The sequence below is a fragment of the Desmodus rotundus genome, chromosome 2 (genome assembly GCF_022682495.2).
Source record: "Desmodus rotundus isolate HL8 chromosome 2, HLdesRot8A.1, whole genome shotgun sequence".
Lineage (NCBI taxonomy): Eukaryota > Metazoa > Chordata > Mammalia > Chiroptera > Phyllostomidae > Desmodus > Desmodus rotundus.
In genome coordinates, this window is record NC_071388.1 from 89,910,521 (window position 1) to 89,929,360 (window position 18,840).

The 18,840-nt window shown below is 38.9% G+C and overlaps 1 protein-coding gene and 1 non-coding gene across 3 annotated transcripts; both read left to right on the top strand.

The window, feature by feature from the left end:
- Positions 1–1,348: 1,348 nt before the first annotated feature.
- On the top strand, positions 1,349–14,070 carry ABHD10 (abhydrolase domain containing 10, depalmitoylase). 2 transcript variants are annotated; one of them, XM_024578157.4, is made up of 5 exons: positions 1,349–1,523; positions 3,854–4,037; positions 9,124–9,235; positions 9,615–9,752; positions 13,050–14,070. In XM_024578157.4, the coding sequence occupies exons 1-5, from the start codon at positions 1,382–1,384 to the stop codon at positions 13,392–13,394; spliced, it is 921 nt and encodes a 306-aa protein (XP_024433925.2). In that variant the 5' UTR covers positions 1,349–1,381; the 3' UTR covers positions 13,395–14,070. The 2 variants fall into 2 exon arrangements, with proteins under 2 accessions (XP_024433925.2, XP_024433926.2); XM_024578158.2 differs by having other exon boundaries at positions 1,397–1,480.
- Positions 4,428–4,590, top strand: LOC112320718 (U1 spliceosomal RNA). The gene has a single exon (XR_002976435.2). It is a non-coding gene; the product is annotated as a U1 spliceosomal RNA (small nuclear RNA).
- Positions 14,071–18,840: the final 4,770 nt, after the last annotated feature.

Consider the following 18,840-nt stretch of genomic DNA (forward strand, 5'->3'; position numbering starts at 1 on the left):
ACTAACCACGGTAACTTCTAAGTAGTAAAAAACTAGTTAAGTCCTTGCTTGTTGATGCTTCAGACCTTCCAGAATTACACTGAAGGCTGTCAGAGCTGGAATTCAGAAACCCTTGTACCACCATTTATTTAACCATTTTCTTTTATTGGCCATTCCATTTTTTCTTCAGCTTGCTGCTAAAAATGGTGCTGTAGTAATAATACGCACCCTGTGTGTTAATATTGTTTTCTACAGTATAGTCACAAAATGGGGCCACTGCATCAAGGGCATTAGAAGTGATGCATATTTTAAACTGTTAAGATGTAGTCAGATTAGTCGAGAAGAGTTTAGCAAGTTACATTCCTACCAACCATAAATAAGTGCCAGTGTCCCAGCATTCTTTGCCAATAGTTGCCGTTTTGAATTTTGCCAATCTAATGGGTGGGAGGAAATGGCATGTTGTATCTTTAACATTTTTCAGCTAGTGACATTGAACACCATGTTTATGCATATGAACTGCCTATTCCTCGCTATTGACCAATTTTACTGGAGTTATATTTTTTTATCATTCCTAGAAGCAGACTAAATGGAAGTATTAATGTTCTGCTGTGCTGTAAAATGAATTTTTCTAGACTTATTTGACTAGAGGTACCTTTTTCCATTCAGAATGTTTAAATCTGTAAGTAGCCTAACATTTTCATTCTTGATGATTTCGGGTTTCAAATCTTAGGATTAAGTTCCTTCTACCCCAAGACTATAAAATATCCTAAATGCATTTAATCCTCTAGATTTTATTCTTCCGTTGGGATTTTTTTTATCTCCTGGGGCTTATTTTTGCACACGCCGTGAGGCAGAGGTCAGAATAATTCAGTAGCCAGGCAGACGAAGAACTAGAAAAACTAATTTAAAAGGCGCAAAGAAGTGATGACTATTTCGTTCTATTCTTGGTATTTATACCTCAATAGGTTTAAGGTCATGTCCTGGAAGCATTTCCGGTACAGGTTGAAAGTGAAAGTGACTTGCAATGCAGCAAACTTGGCATTTTATGCTTCCACTGCCTGACATCCAGGGGGTGATGAAATGGTTTCCAATCTGGGAACCTTGAATACGTTCCTCTCCGCGCTTCCAGCTCTGCACTATCTCCCCTTTGAAAAGTAGTCCACCGAGAAGGAACTCATACATTCAAAACGGCAACGCGCAAAAAACTGTAGGAGAACCAAAAGCCCGAAAGCGAAAGACCGACGAGGGGACTACTCTGCACATGCGCACTTCTGGGCGCCGCAATTCGTGCCGGCGCTCGTTAGCCTATCCAGTTGTCCGACGGTAGCGCCTGCGCAGCTCGGTTCCTGTGCACCTTGCGTCCCAGGGCAGGCCCGCGCGGGGCGCAGGGGCCGCTGGGAAGATGGCTGGAGCGGGAATGGTGGCTGCGGGTGTTTGGGATCTGTGTTGGAGGTGGGGCTTGACGGCCGTCTCCTCCGGCTTCCAACGCGGCTTCAGCGCGGTACGTGCACGGAGGTCCGACAGGGTGCCACGCTGGCTCCCAGGTTAGTGCCCGAAAGGCGCGGGTAGAACGCGTCCTTTCGAACATCCCACTTTCATCAGTTCTTGTCCGGTGCGTTTTTGGCGCTCTGTTTAAAAATGTTCTTCCCCCGTTTTCGGCACGCTAGCTCTAGGCGTCTGCGATAATTCTGGTGAAGGCTATGAAGAGAGCTCTGGGGCGGCCCAGGGGTACCCTGAATAGCCCCGGCCCTTGCTAGCGCTTTACGCTCTTTAGTTTAAAGATCTTGCTCTCTGCCAGCTTTCTTTGCACTAAGTGCAAAATAGGAAAAAGTAACATGTGCATGTAATGCATTTCATTATTAGTTTCCTTTTCTTTCTTTTCTCTGCAGGTTTTAAGTGGAGGGGGCAGAGGGATTCCAAATTGTGATTCTATAAAGTGCTTAGATCTGCCCTCCTTTGACTTGAGGCGATTTACAATTTGAACACTTTCTTTGTAAAAGTGTATAAAGATCAAGCCTGATTTCTAGTTTTGTCTTCTCGATGCTCCCGCTCAGTGAAAACCATATCATTATTTGACAAAGGAAACTGGAACTTAAACCAAAAATCAGAGCCCTTGAATATTTTCTTTATCTTGTGTTTGGTTCCTCCCCATTCGTACCCCATCCCCAGTCACACCTTCCCATATATGTATAGTCCGTCTTTGTAAATTATGCCTTTTTAGTTTTCGGTTTTGTTGTGTTCACAACCTGGCCACTCAGATGCGTAATTGCTTGGAATGGGAATTGTTGGAGTTGCTCTTTGTTTTGAGTTAAAAAAATTTAAATGTGTATAATCAGTTTAACTTACATTTAATTGTACAGAACCAAAAGATGTGTTATATGGTTCTCTAGCGGAGTATAGTATGTCATTTTATTAAAGATTATAATACTCTTCCATTTATTCAGTCATTGAGCACTTACTCACCAGGCTTTGAGCTAATCCTTACTGTGCAAAGAGCATTTGTAGATACACTGTTAACCTGTGCACTTAAAATTTGCCAAGGTGAAATAAACTATCGTTGTCTCCCGGAAACATGCATGTGCTGGGAAATAGTATTAAGAGGATAGGAAGGATTTTTGAGTGCTGAGCTAAGGGAATGGGAAATGAGTATTTTTGCTTTTATAATCTGTCAACCAACATAACTGGCTACTAGCCCTGTTTTTCACTAAAAGTTTTAAATTTGGAATATGTCACTATACATAAAAGGAATAGCTTTAAGGTCTCAAGTTTAATTTTTTAAAAATCAACTTCTTAAATCCAGAATAAGGTAAACTTAAACTCACATAGAAGAGACTGAGAAGTTTTTGTTGCCCCAATAAAGTGGAGGACAGTTTCATATAATATAAAATAACGGGTTTTGTTGGTCCAGAGAAAGACTGTAAGGAAATGCACAAATTTGATGTCTTTGGAGGGAGGAGGTGAGTTTATATATGACTTTTTTGTTGTTATTTTAAAAATATCTTTCTACATTTTTTGAAGGTTAAGTATTGATTTTATAGTAGGGAAAGAACTTAAAAACAATGAAATGGTGTAACCTTATAAGGTTTACCATTTGTGCTGTTGGACTTACATTACATTAGTATCTGTGCGTACCAATCACAGAAACCCTGACCAACAAATAAAACACAGTAACTGCAGAGTCAGATGAGAAATCTTTTTCCAACATTGATACTATGATACATTTTTCAAGGCTACTTGTAAAGAAACTGTTCATTGAATGCACCTTCCCTGATAGAGAATCATGATTGGCTGTGACCAGTGATTTAGTGAGTAGAGATGGAGTTAATAATAAAGGGGGCAAAGCACCTCCCCCTTTGAAGCTATTTCCCCCAAGACCATAGCAAGCTTGTTTTTCCCTCTCCCCACCAGAAAGTAGAGGATGTGAAACTCCTCAAACATTAAAAAAAATTAAAAAGAAGACAAAGATTCCACAAGAGGGCTAAAGTTAGTGTAAGTAAATCTGAATGTTGGTTGAAACTATTTCGGACATATGCCATAGCAGCAAGAGGAAAACATTTTTGATGACTCTCTGTCTTGTTGCCTTGAAATATCCACCTCATCGTGTATTTTGGAAGAATCAAGATTGGATCTTGCTCAAAGGTACTGATTTTGAAATGATTTTAAAGGATATGCACAGACTTGTGACCTTAATACTCTAAGTCTGTTACTTATTTTTTTTGTTAAGTTGAAATAGTATTTGACATCAGTTCAACAAGTCAAAGTTAAGATTGAAAATATATATATATATATATATATATATATATATATATATATATATAGTTTTTCAAAAGCTGTATTTGCAAACTGTGGTTTATGTTTTATGTACTTTGTTTAGCTTGCAGACAAAAGACATCAATCTCTTTCCTTAGCCGACCAGATCTTCCAAACCTGGCTTATAAGAGACTAAACGGCAAAAGTCCAGGAATTATCTTCATCCCTGGCTATATTTCTAATATGAATGGTACAAAGGCATTGGCAATTGAGGAGTTTTGCAAATCTCTAGGTCACGCCTATATAAGGTAGGAATAACACATTACAGAGAAAATGTTACTACCATTTAGCATGACCGCAGAGAATTACTTCTGCCCTAACCAATTGAGGCAAATGCCAGCATTTTCACAGACTCATTGGTTTTAATGGTCTGTAGGCTTTCTTGTGACTTGGGGTGCTTGTAAATGCAACCTTTACAAAACCTTTCTTATATGTCTTTGTGCCACACTCATGATGCTGTCAGGAAGTGCTAAGATCTTTAGATATAATAATGTGACCACAAACCAGTATACTAGCTGGCTTTCTTGTAATCTGTTGTAATTATACTGAGGTTTTCCATTAGGGACTTAAGGACTTCTATTTGATACTGTTTATTACCTTACTTTCAAAAATATATATTTAAATAATACATGTATTTTATACTTACCTGGCAGGGGAGATACCATGATCACGAAGTAGTTTTCCCAGGGCGAGGCTTGTGCATTGCACTCCAGATGTGCTGACCCCTGCGATTTCCCCAAATGTGGGAAACTCCACTGCATGATTTGTGGTAGTGGGGGACTGCATTCACGCTCTCCCCTGGAAAAAAATATATATATTTATTTAAAAGTACAGTTAAGTCCTTAAGTCATCGATAAGTTCTGCAACTTTAAGTGAAATGACATATAATCAAACCAGTTTCACCATAGACTGAGATATAAACAAAAGTTAAATTCCTATGACATCTCATTGACATTCTAATGAAACAACCGTGAGCAAACATTGGAGGACCTCCTGTATTGTAAAATTAGTATTGTGTAATTCACATTTCTTCTGAGTTTTCTCTTCCTCCTCACTCCTGTAATCTGAATATGTATGAGCATAAATAGGGGTATGTGTCATCTAACTAAAACTTGATTTCACAATTCATACTATTTTATGCTCATAATTATTTTAGTAAAATAATGTGTTTATGTTGTTGCTTTTAGGTTTGTTTACCTATAACAATCATGTATTTAGTGCCTAATTTGCAAGGATAGTATGGTTTAATAGAAGGAGCACTGGCCTAGAATTCAAGAAACTTGGGTTCTGCAATCAATTTTAGTAATAGCTGCAACAGGATGAGTCCGTTTGTAAACACTGGGCCTATTCTCATCAGGAAAAAAAGAGGAGGTTGGATTAAGGTGATTTCTGAATTCTTTTCCAACACTAACAGCCTAAAAGAGTAGATCCCCTAACATTTGCTCAATAGATCTAGAAAATGGAGGTTTTAGAAATAAAATAATGAATATAAAAAACTTGCAGACTTAATCTGTTTAATATATTAGCAGAGATTATGTCAATTATATGGATTTAGTCTTATTCCTTTTATCAGATTAACTGAATTGTTTTGTTTCCATGCTGAGAACTCTTAACACATCTGTTCTGACTTAACTGTGATTCTGAAGACTGGTGTATCTTTGGCAAGTAGTCTTTCTAGCACTCTACTGGGTGCTCTCAAATATAAAGCATGGGCATGCCCTTAAAGGACCTTTTATTGGGATGGGGAAACAGGATAAAATATAGATGAGAAAGTTGGCAAAAATATTCATCAGAATGTGGTAGCGTCAAAAGAGCAGTACACTTAATTATATCAGGTGAGGGAAAGACAACGGGATTGAAGGGGATAAAGTCTTTTTGAAGGAACACTGAAGCGTTGTTAGGATTGGGGCAGGAAGGAAGCGCTGTCTAGGAAGGGGACTAGCCTGAGCAAAACATGATAACAGAAATATTGCCATTATTCTCCCTTTTTGTCCCTAAAAGATTTTGAATCAAGAAATCGCCTTTTTACCAGTTCTTGAATTTAAATTGAGGCTGTAAGAGCTATATCCAGTGCTGTCTCCCTGTAAGACTTACGTGGATTTTCCATACTTTGGGTATATGCGAAGTATTTTGTCTTTTTAAAGGTATATTAAATAATCATGATGAAATTATAATGTATATTGACTATTAAGTGGTACAGTATTAAAATACAGCCTATGTATATATAGCTTTTATGAGCCTTTATAAAATACAGCCCTTCACTACAGATTTTTTATTTAATCAAGTTTTTTTTTTTGCTTTTGTCAAAACTCCATTACAGTCTAATTACTATTAACTATTGATTACATTTAACCTGTTATGAGAGATTTTATCTTCTATTTACATTCCAGTTTCTCAGTTTACTTTTGTTGTGATTTTTGGCTGTAAAATCTACACCTTGAATGAGGAAATGGTTGATTTTGTGTCTTACACAACAAGTAGTACTATGGCTGTATGAAAACGTTTTCTTACACATAGTAGTACTATGCTGTCACCATGCCTAAGAGAAAGTGACTCCGAGCTGAGCACTGTAACCTGTCGTTTTAGGGCTGATACTCTGTTGTCATTATTTCTAGTAGACTGTTTAACTCTGGGTTTGGGAATATGCCCTAGAGTATATTGAGGCTGCTAGGACAGACTTCGGTTGCTGTGTTTGCAGGTCCTAAAACTTAAATGTGTTTGAATTGTCTTTGTCTTTTGGTTAGTGTTCTTACTTGTAACCTGTTAGTATCCCTCAGTGGTTATACTTTCCTTTATGAAGGGCCATTACACATACTTTTCATCGTTACCAGATATTTAGAGGGACCTGTAGAAGATGCAAGGAGAAATATCCAAATGCCTATCAAGGAGGGGAAAGGAGGACTAGTTAATGCCTTTCTTTCCTCTTCTCCCTTGTCAGTCTCCTGTGTACACTGCACTGAGGGGAAGTAAGTGTGATTTAGACTTCAGCAGCTGCTCTGCCACACTATCTCCCAAGGATCTAAAATCATTTCACTATATACCTAAAAACTTTTTAAAATTTCTTTTTCTTTCTCCATCACTTATAAATCCCTTTTCTGTAAGAAAGTAAGTATACACTATATATCACATATATACTTTTGTGTGTATACTAAACATACTAGGATTTTATTAGTTTTCTTCAGATTTTAAGAATAAGAAAAATGTGAAAGCTTTAAATTTGAATAAAGTACCTCTTTTTACTTTTATCTTTCGTTCCTCTTCATTTGGAATGTATTGTAATAGTCGGTGTGCAAAGTTTACATACCTAACCACTGTGGAGAATGCAAAGACAAATAAGATAACGTTTTTATTTTTTTGTCCAAGATCTTAATAGTATCAGAGGAATGATGAGACACATATATGCACACAAACTATCTTATAAAGCAGGATGTAATAATTTAATATGATAAAAATGAATTCTATATAAGTTTCATTGGTTAGAGATTTGTTTCTCAATTTGGGCAGCCTTTCCAGCAAAGGAAGTTTCATTTGTACTAAGCTCTGAGAGAGGATATTAGTGGTGAAGGTTATGGGAGAACATAATTCAGGTGAGGGAAACAGTATGACGAGTGAAACAGACAGAAAACATGGAGCCTGTTTTTGGAATAGCAAGTTGATCGGTTTGGTTAAAGCAGTAGATCCCTTTGATGAAATGGTAAAGGTCAATCGGAGATGACCAGACTATGATGGTCAAAAACAGACTAAAGTACTAAATTTCTATGGTGTGTGTCACTGGGAGCCATTGAAGTTAATGCCATATCAATATCATCTTTTAGGAAAAACCTGACAGTTACAAAAAGTGCATTTATCTGAAGAGAGAATAGAGCCATAGAGGCACAGTTAGGAGGCTGCTGTGATAGGCTGGTTTTAAGATGACAAAGACTGCACCAAGATACTGGTTTACCAAGTTGCAGAAAAAGGAATGAACGTGAGGGGAAAAAGTGAGTGAGAATGGTCCAGGGCCGGTAGTGTTCTGTATCCTGCAAAAGCAAACTTGAGTAAAACAGTCTGCCCCTCAAACTGATGTTCTAGTCAGAGAGAGACAGATACTTAAAATTGATTACAACATGCAATATGAAAAGTGTTAATTGAGTACATACAAAAGACAGTGACTGGTGCTAAACGGGGCATATATGACATATATGTCAAAGAAAGTTCCACCAAGGAGGTGATATGACTAGGAATTTGGGTGGGAAGGAAGGTCTTGCAGGCAGCGGGACGTATGCAAAGGCTCAAAGTTATGAATGGGTGCATTCAGGAATTGGGAGTGGTTCGTATGACTAGGGTTTCTTGTAATCTGCAGGAGTGGCATTGATACTTCATGATTTATTGAATTAAGACCTTGAGGAGAGGTGAAATTCACAGATCAGGCAGACTTTGAGCCTGGAGACCTAGGAAGTTGGAAGGAGAAGCAAACTATGTGGATGGACTGGTGGTGATGAATTTGATTCTGATCTCCTCTTTCCCACCCACAAATTCCGTAGATATGTCCTAAGCATTTGCCAGTGCAAGGTGCTGATCTAGGCTCTGGGAAAGCAGTGGTGAACAAAACAGAGCCTGTGCTCATATGGAGCTTCCACGCTTGTGTGGGAGACATCACAAATGAATGAGCAAATGTCATATACAATGTCAAGTAGCACTGTTTGAAGGAAATAAAGCAGGGTAAGGAAATAGAGAATGATGAAAGAAGCACAATTTTAGATTGAATGGTCAGAGAAGACTTCTGTAAGGATGGAACAAAGGCCTGAGTCAAGTGAGGGGGTGGTCTGAGTGGATGTCTGGAGGTAGAGTATCCTTGTGGAGAGAAAGGCTGATGTAAAACTGATGCAGGAGCACAGGTGGTGTTTTCCATGAACTCAGAAGGAAAGCCAAGATGTGGTTGGGAGCGAGGGAGAGCAGTGAGGAAGGAGATTGGAGAGGCAATGTCAGGGGCCAGACTGTGTTAAGGACTCTGGATTTTATTTAAAGATTATAGAAAGCCTTTGGATGGTTCGTATAAGACATGATTTTTGCCATAAAAGGATCACTGACTACAATGTGGGGAATAACCTGTGAGGGTGAAAATTGGAAAGGGAGAATCTTAGTCTGGTCAAGAGAGGATAGTGACGTGGTCCAGGCTGCCCGCAGTGGAGGAGATAAGAATGTGGGTGGCTCTAGGGGGTATTTGATGGTTATACCAATAGGATTCGCTGAAATATGTATTATTGTAATAATGATGAATGTGCTATATTCCTTAAAAATCAGAGAAGCAAATACATAGATATCTAGGTATAGATTTGTTTTCCCATTTTTCAGGTTTGATTACTCAGGAGTTGGGAATTCAGATGGTAACTTACAAGAATGTACAGTGGGAAGATGGAGAAAAGATGTTCTTTCTATAATTGATGAATTAGCTGTAGGACCACAGGTGACTATTTTTGTTAAATATGATGTAATTGTTGATGATAACCTCATGATATTTTTGCTGTTGTTTAGATATGAAAATTTACTTAAATGTTTAACAACCAACTTTGATATTTGATTTAAAATTTTCTGTCATTTTCACTTTCTCAAAATGTATCATTTTACTTATTTTACAAATTTTATTTTAATTTTTTAATTATTATAGACTGAATACTTTAACAAGAAGTAAACATAATTTTAATTCTACTTTGTGCCAAATATTAAAAGTCTGAGATCCAAAGGGTATAAGAGAAAAAAAGTACATTCATTCTATGAAATTACTCACTCTGCTTATGGGAAACAAAAAAATTCCTCCTTAAAACTGTACATATTTTTATTTTTAGATACTAGTTGGATCTAGCCTCGGTGGGTGGCTTATGCTTCATGCTGCAATCGCACGGCCACAAAAGGTTGTGGCTCTTATTGGTATAGCTGCAGCTGTAGATGGCCTGGTGACAAAGTTTAATCAGCTTCCTGTTGAGGTAAGTCACAGACAACCCCAGTGTATACCTCCTGCTGTCCTGCTTCCTCTTTCTTTGAGTATTTGCTCATGTGTCATATTTCCTTTGACTTCTATTGACCCATCCTTTATCTTAGCTGCTTTTTCATATAAAATTTCTTTGCTTTCTTTACTATTTGGTCTCTCGTTTTTAAGGTTTCATTTTCTTCAGTCCCTTCAACTCATTCTGGCAAATATTTGAACCATATTAATGAAATAACACTTTAAGTTTCTTTGGGGTTTTTTTTGAGCAACATTTGCTTTATTAATCACATTTACTTATTTGGATCATACACCATGATCTTTTCTTATACCTCTTCTTGTTTTACGGCATGTGGGAAATAGTACCTATTCTTATGACCATATTAAACTTGACTCATCGGTTATGAAACTGTTCTCAGCTTCGATCCTCTCTGCACTGCTCTCCAAGTGCACTGTCAGTCCATCAGGATCAGCTCTCAGGAGCTGTGATACACCATTTCTGGCTTAGATACTTAGTTGACATTCTTTTTTTACTCCATATTCTCACCTTTAAAAAAGTGCTTTTTATTATTAGCATGTTCTTCAGCAAATTATGGAGGAAATGAGGTTTCTGAAATAAACTAGGAAGATAATTAGTTTATTATACTTTCTTATTGGATGTATGTTAATCACTTCAGTTGCCTGCAAGGATAAAGAAGTAGTGAGTAATAGTTGTTTATTTTTGTGTGATTTGTTTGTTTATTTATTTACTTATTGCAATCATTGAGTTTTCCTTGGGCATCTTTTTTTAGACATCTCAATTTTAACTGTGGGACTAAGATCCTGGCAGGCCTGCGGTGGAGAAAAGTAAGGAAAGGAAAACAGTTTAGAGCAGAGAGACTCAGAAAGCATGGTCCCCAGGCCAGCAGCGGCGGCGCGGCGGCAGCGGCAGCAGCAGCATCAACATCAACAGCAGCATCAACAGCTTATTAGAAAAGCTTGTTCTTAATGGTTCTTGTCCTTTTTCATTTGAATTTATTAATATTTCACTTAGCATGATACTCTGAAAGTTCATTCGTGTTGCAAACAGCAGTATTTTATCTTTTCTTATGGCTGAGTAGTGTTCCATTCCTTATGTACTTCACATCTTTATCCATTCATCCCTTGAAGGACACTTAGGTTGTTTCCATGTCTTGGCTCCTGTGAATGCTGCTACAGTGAACAGTGAATATAGGGGTGCCATGTGATTTCACTCACATGTGGGGTGTAAATATAAAACAGAAAGCAACAAAGTTAACAGACTCATACCACAAACAACAGTATGGTGGTTACCAGAAGAACAGGGGAGGAAGGATGAAGAGAGTAAAGGGGGACAAATATATGGTGACGGAAGGAGGCTAGACTTTGAGTGGTGAGCATACAGTGCAATATACAGGTGATGTGTTACAGAATTGTATACTTGAAACTTACATAAAGCATTAATCAATATCACCACATTAAATTTAATTCAATAAAAATCAAAACGCCTATTCTTGAGCTTCACGCCAAATCTACTAAATCAGAAACTGGGAGGGTGGCCCAACAAGCTGTCTTAACGAGTCCCACCGGTGAAGTTTGAGAACCACTGCTCTAGAGAGTAAAGGAACAGGAAGAGAAAAGTAAACAAGAAGAAAAAGGAAAAAAAAGTGTTGAGTCGTAGAATGTCATTAACTTTTGTCTCAAGTTCTGCTTTAACCCCAGTGCCCTGTATTATCTGCTCTGTGTTAATTCTTAGCTTACATTGTTCTTCCCGCTCCTTGAGAAATGGCATTCATTGTCCGCACAGCCAGGTTTGTCACGATTTCCTGTTACGGCTGAAATTGTGAGGCTGGTGTTCCTTGCACTTACCTTCTTCCCCCCTCCCCTTCTTGGTTGTTTCTCAGACACTGCTGCTCAGTACCCTGATGCTGCTGAATTTTCCTACCATTGCACCTTTCTGTGTATAAACCTTGGACTTCTTGACTCCATCCTTTAACTCAGTTGTCCCCAACCTTTTTGGCACCAGGGACTGGTTTTGTGGAAGATAATTTTTCCAGGGACTGGATAGGGGGCAGGGTGGGGGGATTCAAACGCATTACATTCAAGCTCACCTCCTGCTGTGTGGCCTGGTTCCATGGACACATACAGGTCCACAGCCTGGAGGTTGGGGAGCCCTGCTATAACTTACTGATACAATGCTTCTCGTAAGAAATTATTTCAAGAACGTGGCAGATTGTAAATGATTTTATTTAACAGGTTTTTTTTCTTTTGGTTATTAGCAAATGACAAGATCTGCAGATGTACATTTCTATTTATGGGCGTGTGTTCACAGCACTCAAAGAGGGAATATAGTAGATACTCGCTGAGTGACAAGATTTATATTCTGAAAATCAGAGTATATTTTTGCTGATCCTAAACTAGACCAGGAAACAGTTGTTAACGGAAACATGCGGGGCCTTGTTAACTTAAAAGCATGTGTAAGGGAAGAACAGGGACCACCGTCTTTTCTTCTTCACCCAAACAGCTAGCCTAACAGTGTCCAGGGATCAGAAGAGGGATGTTAAGACACATGCCTCTTAACTGACTCTAATCATTGTCTCCTTCTTTGGACACCAGAGGGCAGTCAGACAGCTGTACAGCTGTTTGGAGTCCAAGCTTCTCGACCACATTACCTTGATACAGTTTCTCCTTGGAGTAGAATTTATACATATGGTACATTTTCTTTGATTAATCCTGACTTTGCTATTTCTGAGCCCTTTTTTAAAAAAAAAAAAAGATTCAGGATATTTAACATTCTATAAAGTCTGTTCTTCATATGAACAATATTAATTCAGGGGCAGGCAATAGCTATTTGGGCAAAGATACTTAAAATGCAACTGTTGTTATTTATCAATAATTAGCATAATTTCCACTCGATCAAATAACCAGTGAAACGAAATTCTAAACACTGAAATTAAAAATTCAGGAGTAGTCAATCACAAGTACTTTGAAGATACCTGAGTATCATTTTTGCTTTAAATATAGATACATGGTTTTTTAAATTTCATTCATTTCAAATCATTTGAGACAGATGTTTCAAAGTATAGCTTTCAGATATATGCCTTTTTCACTGAAATCAGTTGATTTCAGCCACTTAATTTCACTGAATCAAATCTTTTTGGAATTAAGAAAGACATTAAAATGCCTAAATATATATATGTATATTGTATTTATTTTACTCTTTAAATTCTTAGATTGTTTAATATTATTGCATGTATTAATGTTTAATAAATGCTTTTATTTTCCTACTTTTTCCCAATAGGTAAAAAAGGAAATAGAGATGAAAGGCGTCTGGAGCATGCCATCAAAATACAGTGAAGACGGAGTTTATCATATTCAGTATAGTTTCATTAAGGAGGCCGAGCACCACTGCCTTTTACATAGCCCTGTTCCCGTGAACTGTCCTGTGAGACTGCTGCACGGCATGAAGGACGACATCGTTCCGTGGCAGACGTCCATGCAGGTTGCTGACCGAGTAGTCAGCACAGATGTAGACGTCATCCTTCGAAAACATAGTGATCACCGCATGAAGGAAAAAGCAGACATTCAACTTCTTGTTTACACTATTGATGACTTAATTGACAAGCTTTCGACTGTAGTTAACTAGAATCACATCGTTAGTTGTACGTAAACCAGTGGACCCAGAGATTGAGAGAGGAACAACACGTGGAAGACCCTGACACTTAGAAGGGTTGTCTGTTTACCACTGTTTTGTAAATGTCACATGAGGTTTTATTTAATGATGTCTTTGCACATAAGTGATACAAATTGTGGAGAAAATACAGTTGTCCTTCTGTATGTTCCAGGCATTGGTTCCAGGACACCCCCAGCTCTCGGATACCGGGGTTCAAAGATGCTCGCGTCCATTACAGAAAATGGCATAGTCTGTGCATATACCCTACACATAGACTCCTATATACTTTAAATCGTCTCTAGATTATTTATAATGTCTAATACAATGCAAATAGTCGTTATGCAGTATTGGTTAAGGATCAGCATTCTGGAGACCTTTTTTCTTTGGGTGGTGTTTTTTTTTTTTGAATTTTTGACCTGTGGTTAGTTGAATCCAAGACTGTGGAACCTGCAGCTACAGAAGGCTGGCTATGCCAGCTGCTAGAAAATTGGAATATGTTCTTCCTTCAGTCAATGATTCCTTTTTTTCATTAATATATTTCCTATTTTTTTATTCAAGAGATGTTTAACTTCTAGTGCTTTAGTTAACTGCCAGCTGTTAATTGTGTTCTTTCCTCTTTAGAATTATTAATAAAGTTAAAATTTTTGTATTTTGTTTGGTATCATTGTATGTGGAGATTTGTAAAATTCTGATTGTGAAATGCAGTTCACAAAATAGGAGAAAATAAATCTGAAATAATTAAGGAAATGTCTGAAGCATAATAAAGTTTGAAAACTAAAGATAGTGAAAAAATAAAGATAGTACTTTATATATTTTGCATGTTATATTTGAGCTTAAAATTAAGGTTACCTTTTGTAAGGGCTCAAAACTACAATGCTTTAAAGGGGATATATTCTAAATTTTGGCTTATGTGTATTTAAATGGGGTATTTCATCTTAATGATGTATTTTCATATTCTAAAGAGGGAATTAATCTTTATATATTACTTGCCTACCTACAGAAACATTTTTATTAATACGTGCCGTAAGTTTAAATAGCCAAATGGTTGCCATCTAAGTTAGAGTTTCAGAAGTGCAAATATAGTAAGAAAATAGGAAATACAAATATAAAGGGTTTTCTTTTAAAAATAACTACAGTAGTCAGTCTTGGTATTATTGAGTTGGTGTTTTTTAGCTTTTAAGTTTGGTTGGACTTTATTTAGCTTACGTGGGTTATGTCTGTCAAAGTAACACTTAAGTTGACAACACTGAGAAATACTGTTGAGGAAAAAAACTCTTGTGCCAAAGAGTTAACAGAGCCTGACCACTTACCCTTGGAGACCTGCTTACAAGATTGGCCCTTGGCTGGCTTCCGGGAACTTGAATTTTAGGAGGGTTCCCAGCACTGATAAAAGTGGATCACTATGTAAATTGTCTGTGCAAACAGTGTGGTTTGTGCTGAACACCTGCTTTCCTTCTGGAAGTCTGGAATTTTGGTAGGTGCCAGGCAGAGGCAGCCTGCGTGCCCAGCTCCCGAGGAAAACTGGCACGGAGTCCAGACAAGTTTCCCAGGTGGACAGCATTTCCCATGCGCTGTCCCAACACTGCTGGGATTAGTCTCATCCTGTGTGACTCCACTGGACAGAATTCTTCAGAACTTGTGCCTGTTTTTTCCAGATTCCACCCCAGTTCCTTTTCCCTGGGTGGGCTTTGCTTTGTGTCCTTTCACTGTAATAAATTACAGCTGTGAGTACGAGTGAGTTCTGTGAGTCCTAACAAGTCAAGCCTGGGAGTGGTCTTGGGGATGCCTGACACAGGTAGGAAACAGGTTAATGCCTACAAGGCAATAAGACTGCAACCTATGATCTCCTTCATACCAAACACATTACGAATAAAAGTACATGAACTGTGTGTGTGCCACAGTTCCTGGTGCTGCAGGGAATTGATAGTGGGTGGCAGGGGGGCTGTTCCAGGGTCTGCTCTTCCCAGGCACTGCTAGGCCTGACCATTACAAAGATTAAAAAGGAAGCGTGCTCACCCGTGAGCGTTTTCTTGGGTTAAATATAGGTATAGTAAAATGTAGTCAATATGAATTCAGATTCCTAATATATCTGTAGAGGAAGGACAGCATGTAATGGTTAAGGACAGACTATAGAGCTTGGGTTTAAGGCCTGGCTCACCAGTTAACCAGCTCTGTGACAGCAATATACTTACCCCACCTGAGGTTTCCTCATCTGTAACAAACCTGCCTAATAAAGTGTAAGAATTAACTACATACAACGCAATGAGTGACACAGGAGTCACTGCCTTTCGCTTTTATTATGCTCGGAGCACAGTCCAGTGAGAAACTGATGAACACAGGCCATGGGGGCTTGGAAAGAAAAGTGGACGCAAAGTACATTAGGCTTCTAAAGCTGACCTGGATTGGACCTTCTTAGCCTCGTGCCCTCAAATCGGAGTGTTCCGTGGTATCGTTGCCGATGTTCGATGGTGAGAGAAAGGTGGGAGGGGAAAATCTCCACTCTCTAAAGATAGAAAAAGTTGTTTTAAAATTTAGCTTTGTAAAAGGTAACATCACAAATTCCATATGAGTTTGAATCGGTGAGATGTAGTGTATTCCAGTACATTATTACTTCAGTGTTCTTTATTTTTCCCCAAAGCTCTTTTTTTGTTTGTTTTTCTAAAACCACTCCGTCCCCTGTGTTCAGTGACATGGAGAATGTCGAACAGCCAGCGGCCTCTGAGTGCCTTACCCTGCGGAACTCCTTTAAAAGCGACGTGACCCCTCTAAACAGTCTCTGCATGTGCAATGGAAAGAAATGAGGCAAGTGCCAGTGGAAAAAAGGCCAAGGGAGGCCACATAACGGACTGTACTTGCTTTCGCTGCATCTGCTGAGCTCAGAGGCATTTCCAGACAAATCTAACAGTATGCCGTTGTCTGGGGAGCCAATAGAAAGGCCTGTGTGGAGGAGAGGAAGAGAAGGGCTTTAGGTAAGGCTGTTTTGTGAAGGATGGAGGGAGAGAGCAAGGAGACCATTACCCACCATGTAACCATTTCCAGGGCAGTGCCCAAAAGGAATATGTCAAATATCCATTAAATTGGGGGCTGTTTACAGAAGAAAAAAACTAAAGAACTTTTATTTTCTGGAGGAAGATAGATGAAATTTAGGTAAACATTTTAAAGATCCCCTTGAGATACAAATCTACAGTAACTTCTTAGTTTAGAACATAATCATGTGTGTATGACTTGATTTGATGAAAAAATGTGATCGTTGGCTATGTTTAGAGAATATACCTAGAAAAGGGCAGTGTTTTTTAACCAAATGTGTCCACATTGGAAATGGTTCTTTCCCATTTGGACTCTCTCTTGTGCTTCCAGGGATTTGCTGACAGATAACACTGTCTTTTACTGAAAAGAAGCTCAAAGATCAGCTGCTCAGTGAAGCCTTTCCTGACTTCCTCCTCCTCTCTTTCTCTTTCCAAAAACGTTCATTGGTGGGTCCTCTGTGCTTTCTCATAAAGAGCAAGCATTCTGTTCGTGCCTTTTTGATAGAACTTACTACTTAGAGATACTCAGCTTACATGCCAGCCTCCCCCTGCAGAGGCTCTGACTTCGTTCACCCCCAGGTCTCTGACCATGCTACATCGACCCCTTTTGCGGGCTTTTCCTCCTTACCCACCATGTAATGTCAATATTTCCTTTCTGTTCTGACCGAGGTACTTAATGCATGTCAAGTGAGCATACCCATGTTCTGGGTTTTAAGAGCTACCTGCATACAGATGATTCAAGTACATTCCTCCATTCCAGACTTTTCTTTTGAGTTCCAAATACATAAAACCACTGTCTAACAAACCGGGATGAATCCTGGGCCTCCCAAATGCAGTCAGGACAAACTTTATTCTCTCTCCCCCTTAATGCACCTCCCTCACCATGAGTCCCTTTACAATAAATGGTACCACCATTACCCCGTGTACTAGTCACACTTGTGAGTCATCTGACCTTCTTTCCTTCACCCAAGTCAGAGCTCAGTTCTCTTTCCCTGTGGGAAAAAAAATCTTTTCCATGATACATAAGTCTAGGTTTCCAGGGAGGGAGGAAACCCTGATTCACAGAGTTTACCAACCAACATCGAAGGCATAAGTGCTCTTCCAGCTACCACTGTGACGTCCCTGAATATGAAGAAGCTGGGAAGAAGTGGCCGGTAGCATGTCATTATATAGGACATACATTATGTGGACTAAATCTAACAAGCTCGGGAAGCCTGCGTGATGGGCCTCGCAAACTGAGAGACAGGGTGGTCTGAACCCAGAAATTCCTAACTACAGTGGGGCTTGGGGGATAGTCTTGTCCTACGCCTGTAGCTTCCTTGAGGAAGGTCAATCTTTACCTTCGAAATTGTCTATTGTCTTTGTGCATCTAGGATGACATACCTTTGAAATATCAGAGTTACACTCTTTTCCAGACCCAGTCCCCCCTTTGCTTTCTCCCACCCTCCTAATCTACCAGCAGTGGGGTTCGTGGAACCCTCCCTGTTTTCTCCTTTGATTGTAATGTAACCGAATGAGCTGCGAAACTGCCCTTCTCCAGACCGCTTTCTCAGCCTGCTGAGAGTTTGCCTCCTGGTAATTTTTGTCAGTTGGGTTCAATTAACTCTTACCAGACTTTTTCTTAGGCTGGGCATCCTTTCTTCAGACAATACATAATATACAGACAATAAACATAAATTTCCTCAAAACATAGGTAGTATTAAAATGTAGCAAAATAATTTAGAAAGTGATTTGTTTTGAGTTTTGACTTTGGTTTGTAATATAATTTATTTAAGTAGAAGTTTACATAATTCAATTGCTTATAATGGCTGAATTTAACAACTGGGCCTCAAAATTGCTGACAATTTAACCACGGGCATTGGTGACCACACCACTTTGTGATCTGGAGCCTGCCTGACATTCTGGCCTAATTTCTCGTACTGTGTGTCCCTTCTCTGTAACCCTACGGTTTGTTGATATTAGAACACTTTCACCTTAAATAAGCTGCCTTTGCCACGAACATTTCCTATCCCTCTTACCTCACCTGTCCACCTAGCAAATACCTTGCTCCATTAACATGGCAAACGTGCTCATCTTTTAAGACTTAAAGTCATCTCATTTATAGACCTTTTCCCCAGCCCCCTCCCCGCTTCCTCTAGGTGTAATTGTACCTTTGTACCTTGTGCATAGTTGTAGCATGATACCTGACCGGCATTTATTGTTTACAAGTTTGACTTTGTTACTAAACCATGTTGCCATGTCTTATTCATTAAAAAACAAAAAACTCAGCTATGTAGGCCCTTGAAAACATCACTGAAAAATGATAATACTAGTAGGCACTCAGTAAATACAGGGTTGAGCCAAGTTCCACAGTCGCTCCTCCAGGGGATCACACTTTGTTCTTTAAAGACTTT